The sequence below is a fragment of the Castor canadensis genome, chromosome 18 (assembly GCF_047511655.1).
Source record: "Castor canadensis chromosome 18, mCasCan1.hap1v2, whole genome shotgun sequence".
In the NCBI taxonomy this organism is placed as follows: domain Eukaryota; kingdom Metazoa; phylum Chordata; class Mammalia; order Rodentia; family Castoridae; genus Castor; species Castor canadensis.
In genome coordinates this window covers 12,366,890-12,380,013 of record NC_133403.1, presented here as the reverse complement: position 1 = coordinate 12,380,013, position 13,124 = coordinate 12,366,890, and the positions used below count along the sequence as shown (strand labels likewise).

At 56.1% G+C, this 13,124-nt stretch overlaps 1 protein-coding gene and 1 long non-coding RNA gene across 3 annotated transcripts; one reads left to right on the top strand and one right to left on the bottom strand.

Annotated features, from left to right (window-relative positions):
• Nucleotides 1-320: 320 nt before the first annotated feature.
• Nucleotides 321-2,639, bottom strand: Ccdc188 (coiled-coil domain containing 188). 2 transcript variants are annotated; one of them, XM_074061083.1, is made up of 9 exons: nucleotides 2,020-2,639; nucleotides 1,753-1,860; nucleotides 1,543-1,647; nucleotides 1,412-1,468; nucleotides 1,261-1,320; nucleotides 1,104-1,168; nucleotides 913-970; nucleotides 597-646; nucleotides 321-507 (listed from the first exon to the last, which is right to left on the bottom strand). In XM_074061083.1, exons 1-9 carry the CDS (start codon nucleotides 2,557-2,559, stop codon nucleotides 321-323), a joined length of 1,230 nt encoding a protein of 409 aa, XP_073917184.1. In that variant the 5' UTR covers nucleotides 2,560-2,639. The 2 variants fall into 2 exon arrangements, with proteins under 2 accessions (XP_073917184.1, XP_073917186.1); XM_074061085.1 differs by having other exon boundaries at nucleotides 919-970.
• A 2,237-nt stretch (nucleotides 2,640-4,876) lies between these two features.
• LOC141418793 (uncharacterized) lies at nucleotides 4,877-9,386 on the top strand. Its single transcript, XR_012443434.1, has 3 exons — nucleotides 4,877-5,217; nucleotides 8,486-8,619; nucleotides 9,051-9,386. It is a non-coding gene; the product is annotated as an uncharacterized lncRNA (long non-coding RNA).
• The last annotated feature ends 3,738 nt before the right edge of the window (nucleotides 9,387-13,124 follow it).

Below are 13,124 nucleotides of genomic sequence, written 5' to 3'. Positions count from 1 at the left end.
GGAAGCCAGCTTGCTATCAGAACCAAGACGGGGCTCCACCCTGGGGGACCTCCTCCCCGGGGTACCTCAGAAAGCTCAAAACCTCTGCCTCCCCCTCCCCCCATTTCCATGGAAACAAGCTCACAAGCCAAGAGTGTCACGATTATATGTCCAGCTGCAGGCCCAGCCCTCAGGACAGACCCCGCCTCCACCCCTTTCCGCAGCTCCTGGCAGGGACGATGTGCAGCGCTGCTGTGGGCAGAGGCCGGTAGGGCCACCGGGCACCTGGGGCAGCGCCGGCCGCTTGGCCTCTTCCTCGCTGGGGCCGCTGGGCCTCCGGCCTAGAAGGGCAGGAAGTCGTCCACCTCGAGGTGCAGGAAGGGGCCCAGTAGGGCCCGGAGCTTCCAGACGGCGGCTCGGCTCAGCAGGGGAGGCACCAGCCCCTCGAAGGGTGTGGGGTCCACCACGTACACGTAGGCAGCGGTGCAGGCCAGCAGGGCGCCCAGCAGCAGCCTCAGGGCCAGCAGCCTGTGGGCGGTGGTGGTCAGGGGGCAGGGGGCGCCTGGGACGCGGGGGATGGTTCAGGGGGACTGGGCTCTGCCCACAAAGTGACCTACCAGAACTGGCCCTTGAGGCCCTCGGAACATCCCAGCTGTGGCCTCCCTTTCTGTTGGGGAGGGGACTGGGTAAGAGCCTGCCCCAAGGGCCAGGGTGGAAGGTGGGGGGTCCCTGGCTCTGGGGACCCTCAATGGACAGAGATTCTAGCTGTACCCATCCCCCTCCCTGGGAACAGACTCCTGCAACCACTAGTCCCTTTGGGGGCTCCAGCCCTGGGGCCTGCTCCCTGGGGTACATCTCCTTGCATCCCCCCAGCAGTGACCCCAGGCAGGGCTGGGTCTCCAGGCTGGGAGAGGGCATGGGGTGGGGGCTCACCGCTGCACATGCCATCTCCTGGTCCTTCCTGGCCTGGGTGCGACACTGGGCCCTCTCCCTGGGAGACCACACTGTCAGAGTACATACCCCTCACCCGCAGCCTGGTCGCACCCCCTGCTGTGGAACTGGAGGTCAGAGATGGGTCCGCCCCCTCCCACCTGGCTCAGCCTGGCCCTAGACCCCTACATCACCCCAGAATCTCCAGCTGAATGTCCTCCATTTGATCCAGTACACCCCGGATGTCCTTCTTGAGGTTCTGGGGTGGGGGGCAGAGGAAGGTAAGGCCTTCATTACCATCGTCCCTGTCCTGTCCCCTGTTCCTTCAAGTATCACCCTCTGGGGACTTACCAGTAGCCCAGTGGCCTGGTTGTTCAGGGCCATGTGTACCTCAGCCACACCATCCCACACCTGGGAGCAGAGGAGACTGGGTCACACATAAGGAGCCGAAACTGCCAGAAGCTCCCCTTGCATCCCATCCCACTCCAGGCCAGGCAGGCACCTCAGTAATGGCCATTTTCTTTCTCTCAAAGGATAGTCGGATCTGTTGCAGCTCGTTCTGTGTGGGAGGGATTCAGTGTGGGCATGGGCCAGTCCCCTCCCTGAACCCAGCCACCTCCTGCCAGGACCCACCTGGGACTGCTGCACAAAGGCCTCTTCCCCCTGGCACAGCTCACGATGCACCAGTTGCACAGGTGCTCTCTCCTCCAGAGGCCGGGTGCTGGCTGCCTCGGGGGACTGTAGGAGAGCCCCCAGGTCAGCCCCAAGGCCATGGGCTGCACTCTTGGGTGCTGGATGGGGGAGTGGTTGTATGGGATCTGAAGGCTACAGGTTTGCACTTACCCAGGCCATGGCTGTGCAGCTCGAGTGCTCGGTACACAGGGGCAGGAACTGAGGCCCTGGCCCCAGGAGGGCCCCCAACTGCTCCCGAAGGTCCTGGTTCTGCCTTTTCTGAGGTCGTGAAGTAAGGGAGGGGGCAGAGAGATGGGGGCTGCCTGTCATGGTCTCTTCTTAGGTAGGAAACAGGCTGGGGTAGGGGCTTTGAGGTGAGGCAGAGGCCTGGACAGTTGAAAGCAGCTTGGAGTCCATCAGGCCTGTGGATGCACTCACCAGGTTGTGGTTCTCCTGCTCCAGCTGGAGAAAGGATTGTTCTGCAGACCCCAGTGGCCTGCTCTGGAGCTGCGAGGGGCCTGCCTTGGGTGGGGCTGGGGCCCCTCCTCCAGCTGACAAGATTGGGCATGGGCAAGGTCTGGCCCCTGAGCTAGGGGACCCCCCCTGCCTGGGGGCACCCTGTTCTCTCCCTGGGTGCAGAGGCAAGCCCCACCTCAGCCCTGCCTCCGTTTCTCCTTGTCTTGGCCCTGGCCCTGCGTGCTCTCTTGGGCTCTGCTGAGGTATCTCTCTTTCTTCACTGGAGAGAAAGCTCCCAGGTGCCTTGCCCTCTACCCTGGGCCCCCCACCCCCTGTTCTTGGAGTTGGGAAAGGCCTTGCAGACTCCAGTGACTGAGCAGAGGGGAGGGGAACCAGGTAGGGCCACCTTACATATCCCTGGCAGGGTTGATCCAGGCATCCTCCATGACTGCTTGAGGCTGGGGCTGGAGGACACTGGGGGTAGGAGTGGCCACAGGGGCCCAAGGTTTTGGGCCCCTCCATACCTCCCTTTGACCCCTTCCTGACCCCAGGCCCAGGATCTGGCCTGGCTGACCTGCCACCTTCTTTAAGGGCCCTTTAGATGTTACGCTGGCTCACAAGTCTGCTTTGGGCAGTGGTCACAAAGGCCTGGGTGCAGTCAGGGAGGTCACAATGGGCAAGGGCTGGGGCGGGAGCCAGGCTAGTAGGCTCCTCCCACCTTGGCACTGTCCTCACTGTCATCTCCGAGTCCCTGCCACCATGTCCTCCTCTTTCTGTCTCTTCCCTTGTTTTGTAGAGGAACATTCTCAGTGAACATTGCAGAAAGCTGGCTCAGAGAAAACCCCAGTCCAAGAAGAAAGCAAGTGTGGTAGAAATGGCCACCAATCCGCCCTCTGCCAGGGTCCCAGATCTTTTCGCATGTGTCCCAGCTAGGTCCCAGCTGCCTGAAGGTGGGTGAGCAAGTCTAGTAATCCCCCCCTCCACCCCGCCCAAAGCTACCCTGGTGGCCAGGCAAGTCACCAACCCACAGGCCACTGTTGTCTTCACTGCTAAATTCTGGAGCGGCCTATCACGCAGAAGTAGAGAAGGCGATACTTTACAGGTCTAGAAGCATCTTACCCTGACATCTGGCTTGCTAAATGTTAGGCTGGGGAGAGAGAGAATCCAGTCAGAGGGTGTCCTCTGTCCCCCACTCTGCGAGTTTGAGGGCAGGAGGCGAGGCCCTTGGTGCAACTGTGAGCCTCTAGGGCCTCTCTGACCTCAGGGGTCCTGGGATTTTTGTGCTGACTGAGGATGTTTTATTGGTCGTGGCATTAGGCACTTGGTGGGCATGTTCCATTTTTTTCAGTTCTGGGGATGGATGCCACCCCCTGCCTGGCATGTTCCATTTTGCGACTCAGTATTTCATTGACAAGATCTTTTCTGCTTTCATGCCCCTTTTGAACTCCCAGTAGTTGGATTTTGGGCCTTTTGGATTGATTTTGTGCTCTTTGCTTTTGTTATGGCTAGGTAGGTTTTCTTGAATCCTAACTCTCTTTGTATTTAGCTGTGTGTTGCTTAACGACAACACGCTCTGCGAAATTCATCAATAGGCGATTTGATGGTTGTGTGAGTATCAGAGAGTGCACTTACACGAGCCAGATGGCACAGCCTCCTGCATACCAAGGCTGTGTGGCACATATAGGTGTAATAGAGGCTGTTGTTACTAGGGCCATGATTTCCCAAACAACATGAGATTAGATGAAGCACAGGAAAAAATAGTGCAGTCAAGAGGCACAGTGAACATGAGATGTTTCAGGGCGGCTGCTGGCATAAATCAGCACAGTGCTTCACCCTGAATTCTTCTTTTATACAAGTACAAGGAACGCACTGTAAAACACAACAAAATTTGTAGTACGGTAAATGCATAAGCCACCAACACAGCCATTTATTGTCATTATCCAGGGTGTTTGGCATTGCACCTGATTGTGTGTGTGCTGTACTTTTTTTTTTGGTAGTACTGGGGTTTGAATTCAGGGCTTCACACATTGCAAAGCAGGTGCTCTACAACTTGAACCATACTGCCAGTCCATGTTTTGCTCTGGTTATTTTCAAGATGGGATCTTATAAACTATTTGCCCTGGCTGGCCTCCAACTGTGATCCTCCCTTTCTCAGCCTCCCAAGTAGCTAGTATTACAGGTGTGAGCCACCAGCGCCCAATTCTGTTTACATCATACGAGTGTGATGAGTGCGGCCTACTATGACAGCTACAAAACCACTGGCTGATAGGAATTTTTCAGCTCCATTATAATCTTTTTTCTTTCTTCTTTTTTTTTTTTGTGGGACTGGGGTTTGAATTCAGGGCTTTGTGCTTGCAAAGCAAGGTACTCTACCACTTGAGCCACACCCCCAGGCCTTTCTTTCTTTCTGTCTTGGGACTTCGCATTAGCTACTGTCCTCCACTGGCTACCTGGTCTTTCTTTTCAGTCCCTGTTTATAAGAGAAGCAGGAATGAGCCAGTGGGCAAGGTTTTTTCACCTTCTTTACTAAATGAAGCTGGAGTAGCTGGAGTTGTAAGGCCTCATGCCACTGGGTCTTGTCTCCCTGCTTCGGCTCTGACGTCTGGAATGGAGAAGGATCTGGAAGCTTTTCCAGGAAACTTCCTATTGGTCGCTGTTGTCCCACTGTAATTACTCATGGAGCAAGAACACAAGCCTCCCCCATCCCTTCTCTGATTCTCTACCCTTCCCTAGTTCCCCCTCAGGCTGTCCCTCTAAGTTAGAGATCCTATCTCTAGATTTTTGTCAAAGCCCCTTGTCTGCAAATGGCCTCTCACTGGTTCCCTTTGCTACATGGGGCTGATTCACAGCAGGAGCCCAAGGTAGGCCCAGCTGGACACGCCAGCCCTGGTGCAAGAAGCCCCTGCATGTTTCCAGGGATGGGGACAACATCTGTGGAGCCTATAGCAACAGGCTGTGACTGGGGACCAATGCGATAGGAAGAGCCAGGAGCTGCATCAGCTGCTCTCTGAGCTGCCCCTGAACTGCCCAGGCAGCTGTCTGCCCAGCAACACGGAATGAGATAGAAGCTTCTGGGCCCTCTCCTGACTCCTGCTGACACCTCTCTGGGATTTTGTGACTGTCGAGATGAGCTTACCTCTGAGATGGGGGCCAAAGAAGGGCACTTGGAGGGACTTTGAGGTGAGGCAGCTATGGGTGGGGGCTTGGGGGACAACACAGGCAAAGGCTCTGAGCAGTGGTGTTGGGGGTGGGGGGCAGGGTGGGGTCTTTATCTTGTGCTTTGTGCCCCTCATCCTTCTAAGTACTTGGTAGGTGCCTAGGATGTTTGGTGACTGCTGTAATAATGGCGACAGCGGTGATCACGAAGGTAGGATTTTTGGGTTGTACTGCAGGGTGCCCAGGCTAGACTCCAGTTCCAGGGCAGCGATGAGGAAGTGCCTAGAGGAAACCAGGATGCTCTGTGCCCTCCTGCCACGTGAGACCCTGCAGTGCCTCCCTTCTCAGCCTGGGAACCCCACACTCCCTCATCACCCTACCTTTCCTTGCCCTGTGCCCTGCCTGGAACACTGGCTTGGCTCTCAGAGCCCGTCCGGAAGATGCCTCCCACCCAAAACCTTCCTTACCCTCTCCCTGGGGTCCTTGATGTGTGACCTTGAGTTCCAGAACGTCCTATGAGGTGGGGGGGGGGATGCTCACCAGGAAAGAGCAACCCCGAATCTGTAGCCATGGACGGTTTCCCACTCACAGGTCAGATACGCTAATGTATGCTGAGCCCCTGCAAATAAGGTGTCCTGGAGTGGGGTGGGCGTAGGGGTCTGCATTGGATTGGGACACTGGCTGGGTGCTGGAACTCTCAGCCGCACTGATAGAAAGTGTGACCAGTCAGTGCATATGTTCTTGGGTGGGGGCTGGGGGGAAATGGCTATGGCCCCTGTTGCCAGGCAGCATGCTTCCCCGAACGCCAGTTGCCATGGCAGCTACTTCCTGCCCATGTTGCCATGACGCCCATATGGCCTTGGGGAGCCCGGAGTGGTGAGGAAGGGCGGCCCCATCCACCCTCCTCCCTCCTTGGCTCGTGCCCGGGGGATGCTGGGGAGAGAGAAGAGGAGGAGAGACCAGGACTGGCCTCTGGCATGGAGACCTGGCCCTTTCTGCCCAGAGCTGGGCTGGCGGCGGCGAGGACAGGGGCTACAGAAGGATATTCTTGCTCTACTCACAATGTTTGACATTCAGTGGCCCAAGTTCATTTCAGGCCCTGAGTGGATGGAATTTGGGGTCATAGATAGAACCAGACATAGGCATTGGGGGAAAGGGGTACATGCTGGGCTCCTGTCAAATGCCTCTGAGTGCTGGGTGGCCTTTCTGCTCGCCCTAGACAGAGGGGACAGAACAGGCTGGGGGCTGGGTCCTGGGAATAGGGTAAGCTATGGTGGGCCTGTGCCCGTGAGATCTTGCGGGATTCCCATTTCAGAAGCAGAGGCTCACAGAGGGGACGAGAGGGCCCGCCCTGTAGCTGCCCTATGTTCCTGAGGGCCTCATGGCTCCCAGTGTGTGGATGGTTGCAGGCCATTTGTCTTCTCTCCCAGGTGACTCTCTGAATACCTGCTGCTCACATTTTTTATTTAAGAATCAGAGAGATAATAAGAATGTCAAGGAAAAATCATCTCACGATGACACAGACTCAATGAATTACCGTCAGCTCAGGCTGTTGAGGGCTCCGAGGCCTGGGGAGGTGATGTGTTGGGCTGCCAGTGGTCGGGTCATTGGGGGTAGATTGGACGTACCCACTCCTGCCTAGATCTCAAGAGCCCCCTCTGTCAGATTCAGCCCCCCTTCTCTGTCCCCTGGACGATAATGCCCAGGAAGTCAGCACAGATGGAATGCCTGATGGTCAGTGCTAAGTTCACTTCACTGGGGCAAGAACCTGGGATTCCTGCCTGCCCCACTCTGTCCTTGCCTTGCCCAACTCCTGAGATGCCCATCAGCACAGGAAACAATACCAGGCTATGAACTCCTGAGGTCTGTCTCTGCATCCTGGAAACAGGCCTCTTGGGTTTAGGGGAGACTGTGAAGCAGAGGAGGGGCCCTGGTCTCAAGTGGCCAGAGGCTGGCCTTTCATCCTTGGGACAGCCCCACACTCTCCCAGGTGGGTGAAGGTGAGGGCAGGGGTGGTTGCAGTTCCAAAATTTACCACCAGATGGCGCTCTAGCTCTGCAGACTAGGGGCATTTTCTGGGACCCAGGGCCCAAGGCAAGGCAGGCCCCTGAGAAGAGCGAGTCAGGGATGGGTGTGCCCAGGCTGAAGCTTCTGGAAAGTTGGGCCAGTGCTGGGGGTGGGGGTGAGGGTGGAGGAAACACTCTCACTATTTGGATCTGTGGTTTTAGTGTGGGGCTGGAGTAAGGACTGACCCTACTGTGACAACTTTTGCTCGTTTGGGGTGTTCCTCCCTCGACACGAAACACCATCCTGGGATTCACCCAGCACTGCCCAGGGGCTCTCATCTGCCTTCTCTGGGCAGACCTGGGCTGGCCACATGTTGCCTGCTTATCTCTGGGCAGCCTCAGGTGGGGTAAGGGGTCCCAAAGCCATGCATAATGGCCCCCAACCAAGTGTGGGAAAGGCTATGGCCTAGAGGCTGGGAGGGCTTGCTTAGAGAGTGGACAGGCCAGATAAGGTCTGAGGCTGAGGAGGGGTAGAGAAGGTGAGAACACTCAAGGTGAGGTAGAGAAGTCTGGAAGTCTGCCCTTGGTACCGGGTGGAGGGCCTGGGAGCTAGGCCTAGCCACTGTTCTGGAGTGATCACACGGCACCTGGTCCTGAGGCAGTATCTGCGCTGCCTCCTTCTCATGAGGACCTCAGGTGGACACACGTTTACCTGTGTGCTGGGAACAGGGCCCTGGGCAAGGGTTTCCTGGGCTCCTGGAGCCCAGCTCTCACCCTGCCATTTCCTAGCCTGTGTCAAGACCTCCAAGATCTCAGTCCTCTCAGCCCCAGGTGACTTGGCCCTGGCTGTGGTCTTCCGGCCTCTGGGTGCTGTCCAGGCTCTGTGGAAGAGCCTGGTCGGGAGGTCTGGAGGGTGGAGCAGCTGCTGGACATGAGAAGCGAGGGCCTGAGAGTGGACTGGGGGCTCACACATTGGAGAAGGGGGCTCTCCAGCAAGTCCTGAGCCTGGCCTCATCTCCAGTCTGTGCCCTTTGGCCATGGTTGCTTTGCTCAGTGTTGTAATGAGGGGCTCTTGCAACCTCCTTTGCTCCAGAGCAAGACACATGGCAGGAAGTGGACTGAACTTGTACTCTGCTGCCTGACTCTGGGGGTTCAGTTTCCACCAGAGCCTTCGGGTGAGCCCGTGGCAGGTGAGGGAGCCAGGGAGTTGGGAGGGGTGCACAGGTGTAGGGTCCTAGTGCTGCCTGTGGTCCCTCCAGGCCTGCCACTCTGCATTCCCCCACCAGCTTCACCAGAGGGCGCTGCCCAGCAGCCACCTGCCTCCTGGGAGAAGATTCAACCTTCCCAGCAAACTGTTCCAGGATTCGGTCGAACCCAGCCTGTGTTAGCCCTTGACCCCGAGTCTGTCCAGACATCCGAGGTGGGATTTTAGCCTTATTCCCTCCCATCTCCAGAGAGCAGGCCCACCAGCATACCCCCTCTCAGGCAGGATGACAGGCAGCACTCTCTTTCCCAAACAGTCTCACTCCTGGGTCCTGTGTTTGCAGCCAGTCCTGCTGAGCACATCTGGCCAACACTTACCGCAAACTCAGCCCTCATTCTGGTTGCTTCTATCTTCCCCAGGCCCGTGACAGCCATGCAAATTTACCTACTAGCAAAGTGTCTCTACCCATCCATCCAGTCCTCCAGCTTATAAACTTATAAGCCATTAATCAGTGGTCACCTGCCCTCTGCCCCACCAGCCAGTCCATGTGGCAGTTCTTGTGTACTCCCTTTGGCCAAAGAGGGGGACAGGTGGGTGAATTCCCCTGCTTGCTGGTCCCCCACCTTTTCCTCACTTCTGTTCCCCAGGTGACATTGCCCAGAAAGCTGTAGCCACCTAGTTGGGGGTGTCAGACTGGTGTTCTGGGGAGCCTGGGCTAAGACAGAAGCCTCACTCCATCAGCCAGCAAAGGAGCTAGCCATCGCACCCCACGGCTGGCGACACCTCATCAACCAACTGTCGCCCACTTGGGCTGTATGGTGAAGCCGCCAGGCGCCTCCCTGGACACATTTTTCTTACTAAGGCCTGGCGTCGACGATAAAGGCCATATCAATCCCTCACTGATGCACTGTGAGCGGGCTCGCCATATGAGGGAGATGTTTAATTTATCTCAGGAACTATGTGCAAGTTATAAAAATGGTAATTTCTTGGAGATTCAATTATGTGTTTTCATTGTTACCCTTGGTAATCAAGGAAACGATTTTTAAAGATAGGCTGTAGGATGATGCCAGTCTCAGGGATGTGGGGGGACAATTGGGGCTGGACGAGTGGCTTGGGGACAAAGAGAAGGACAATATCTGCAGGCAAATGGGTTTGAGCTGCCAGGTACACGTGGGCCCCTCCAGCCTTCTCTGGCCTTAAGTCTTCCCACCCGCCAATGGGCCCATCTTAGGCCATCAGAGCATTTCGGGGTGGAGGGTAATGGTGTGAGACTTGATTTCTGGATGTATGCGTGTGTCTTTTGCTTTTTCCCACCCAACACCCAGAAGTGCATATCTTAATCCATCTCCTGAGGTCTCTGCAGGGAGCAAGCGGGGGCTCCTCATGGGGCTTAGATCTGTTTTTTTCCCCCAAGTGATGTCTTGACTCTAAATAACATCTCTAGGATTAACGGTGCTGGCAGCCAACAGCACCAGGTGATTGGAAAAAGGGTTTTATGGCCCCGAGGGTGAAATTGAACTTGCATCCAATGTGTATTTCCAAGATGGGATTTTCCTTCCTGGCAAATGAGGCACATTTCATGCTAATTATAACAGCGGCTCCTGGCCACTCATCACCCATGGTGGGCGGGTGCCCAGTTGGGACACTGTGTGTTAAGGCTCGGTCACCTCCTGGGTGCCTGATCTCATCAGACCCTGCAGATGGCTCTAGGGGAGGTGACAGTGCCCAGGCAAGGGTCAGAAGAGGGGAGAGGAAGGAAGCCCCGATGGAAGAAGGAAGCCTGACTCAGACACACCAGGAAGGCTCACCCAGAAGCCCTATACTGAGGGACTGCCTGGCACCTACCCAAGAACCCACAAGCTCCTCACTCAGCCAGACTCAGCGGAGTGGGCTGGCCCACCCTCAATCAGGGTCTGGGTCCAGGGCTGAGCTGGGCAACTTGACCTTGGGCCTGGTTCTGCCTCCAATGCAAGCTTCCCACCGCAATTTCTGGGCCATCCTGATTCTGGCACCCATCGCCAACACCTGGGCATAATGGCAGGCATAGACCTATCTTCCATCCTCCTTGAAGAGGCTTCAAGCCTCAGAGCTCTTGCCTTAGCCCAGGGAAAGTGGTGCTGGTGGTAGGAGGGGGGAAGGGGCAAGGCTCACTACCAGTGGTAGAAAAACCAGCTGTGGAAAACCCCTGAGCTGAGTTGGGTCTGGGGAGGGAAAGCAAGGTGTCACCTTCACATAGAGATAGGTTATTGTTACAGTGACACTGACCATAGCACTGATCCTCCCTCCACACCAAGCAAGGACAGTTGTCATCATCCACTTCCCCTGTGAGGGCAGGGGATCAGGGAGGTGCAGGGTTTGTCCGGGTCACACCGCAGGTGAGCACACTAAGTGAGCAGGGGAGGGCCTGGGGATGTCCTGACGGGCTGGGGTGAGTCGAGGAATCCAGGAGCCAGTGGGACACAGAAAAGTGGGCCAATGGGGGAATCTGAGAGGGATGCACCCCCAGGGCACTGTGCAGGGCAGCCTCACCCTGAAAAGTGAACCTACTTGCCACCAGTGGGGCTGGATAGGCAGGGGAAGAGGGACGGTACCCAGCATCCTGAAGGGGACTTTTCCCAGAGTAGTTACCTTCAATTCACTTGAAGTAAATACTAGGCTGTTTTCCCCTTTCCAATAATTGCACTTATTTATTTTTAACTAAGATTAAATGTTCTCTGTGACCTCAAGATATACTGACTGGCCTGTCTGACGTGATCAGAGCATGGTTCTTCCTACCTCCAGGGCAGCCCACCAGGTGGGAACAGGTCAGGCTTCTCTGGGAGGCAAAGAGGTTGCTTGTCTGGGAGACCCTGGGCCATGGAGAATCAGTTTCCTCATCACTGTTGCCACCATCACCACTGTATCTCCATCACGTCCACTGCCATCACCACCAACTCCATTCACTCCCACCACCACTAGCAGCAGCATCAGCAGCAGTCACCACCACCACCACTGTGGTCACCACCACCACCCCCCCACACCCCACCATCACCACTATCACCACCACCATTACCACCACGATCACTCACCAGCTCCATCACTATGACTATGACTGTGCCATTGTCACCTCCACTCCCACTTCTGTCCCAGCACTATGTTGATAAGTGCACACTGGGTTTGAGGCCTGCCACCTTAGGGATGTGTGACATAGCAGTCTATGGGAGTGGACTTTGTGGAGAGAAAAGAGAGATAGTTGTGACAGGTTTTGAAGGACACTCGAAGGACTCCAGGGCCACGGACACCCTCCTCAATGTTCCCTTCTGTTTCAGCACTGACCCACGTTCTGTTACTGACCAAGACAGGGCAGAACGAGCAGCAAACGATAGGGGTGCCTCATCCTGTCTGTCCTCACCACACTTCCCAGGTGGGGTTCATAGCCTCCATGGCCTCCCCAGAGCCAAGCGCTCCTGGGGGATGTGCTCAGTCATCCCATGAGCCTCTGCACAGAGCTTGCCACTGGGCAAAGTGGGGGAGAGCCTGCTGTGCTGGTTTCCTGTCCCTGCCCCTTGTTCGGCTCATCTGGAAGAGGGGCTGACACAGTGCCAAGAGCCAGCAGGCCATGAGGACAGAGTATCAAGGTGTCCATGAAAGGCCAGGGAAAGGGTTCTGGGCACTGGCATCATCAGGATGAGTCTACCATGTCATCTCACGAAGAAAAGCGGGAAGTGAGTCAGGCGTTTGGGTCCACTGTGGTGCTAGGCCACTGAGGTCACAGTTTGTCACCCCCTGGGTTCTCCAGCCTGTCAACCACCCATGTTGTGCATTCTGTTCTTGCAGAGCCTACCTGTGGGCACATAGTGGAGAGTCTCCTGTGAGCTGCACAGCTGACCACAGGCCTAAGTCGGTTCTCCTGGGGACACTGGGAACTCCAGCAGGGCTGTGGAGGGTGGCAGGGCCTGGAACTGGTGGTGGGGCTGACCTAGGACAGCAGGGCCACGGGTGGGCACTTTTTATCTGGCAGGCACTTTGCAGTCTCCCCCACCGTGGACTTCACAGAGCTTGGGGGCAGGCAAGGAGGGTACACTAGGGAGTGGGCCACACTCATTGTCCCGGGCCTGGGGTTCAGAGGAGGTGGCTGGAGAGATGGCTCAGTTATCTAGGCTTGGCGAGAATCCTGCCTGGGGCCCAAGAGGTACCAGGGGGAGACCATCCCTGTCAGACAACAGCACGGCGGCTCTCACCCACCTCACCCGGGCAGGGCCGGGGAGAATATATGGAGGTGCACTAAACCTCTCTTGTGTTTAGGAAATATTACCGATTAAAAAGTTTAAATCTTGGTGACATTCCCGATAGCCAGATAATTAATACAAGAGCAGATAATAATGACTCAATGATTAATAATCACACTTAATAGTTTTCTAAGTAATTATGATAAAGAGAAAGTTAAATGAAAACCCATCAAAGGTGCTGATGCCCTGCACGGGGCGGGCACCTTGGTGCTGGAGGGTAACTGAGCTCCTGGCTCCTGGCCATGCTTCCCAAGGATGTCACACCCATGCTCAGAAGGGCAGGACTGTCCTAGTCAGTCAGGCTAAATTAGGGACAGTCAGGAACTCACAGGAAAAAAATCACATCTTAGATTAACCAGGCTTTGGCTCAGGAATGGTCCTCACCTGGCCAGGAACCTCCCATGCTCTCCCCACTCGATTATTAGCTGGGAATCACCTGGTTCTCCCCTTCCC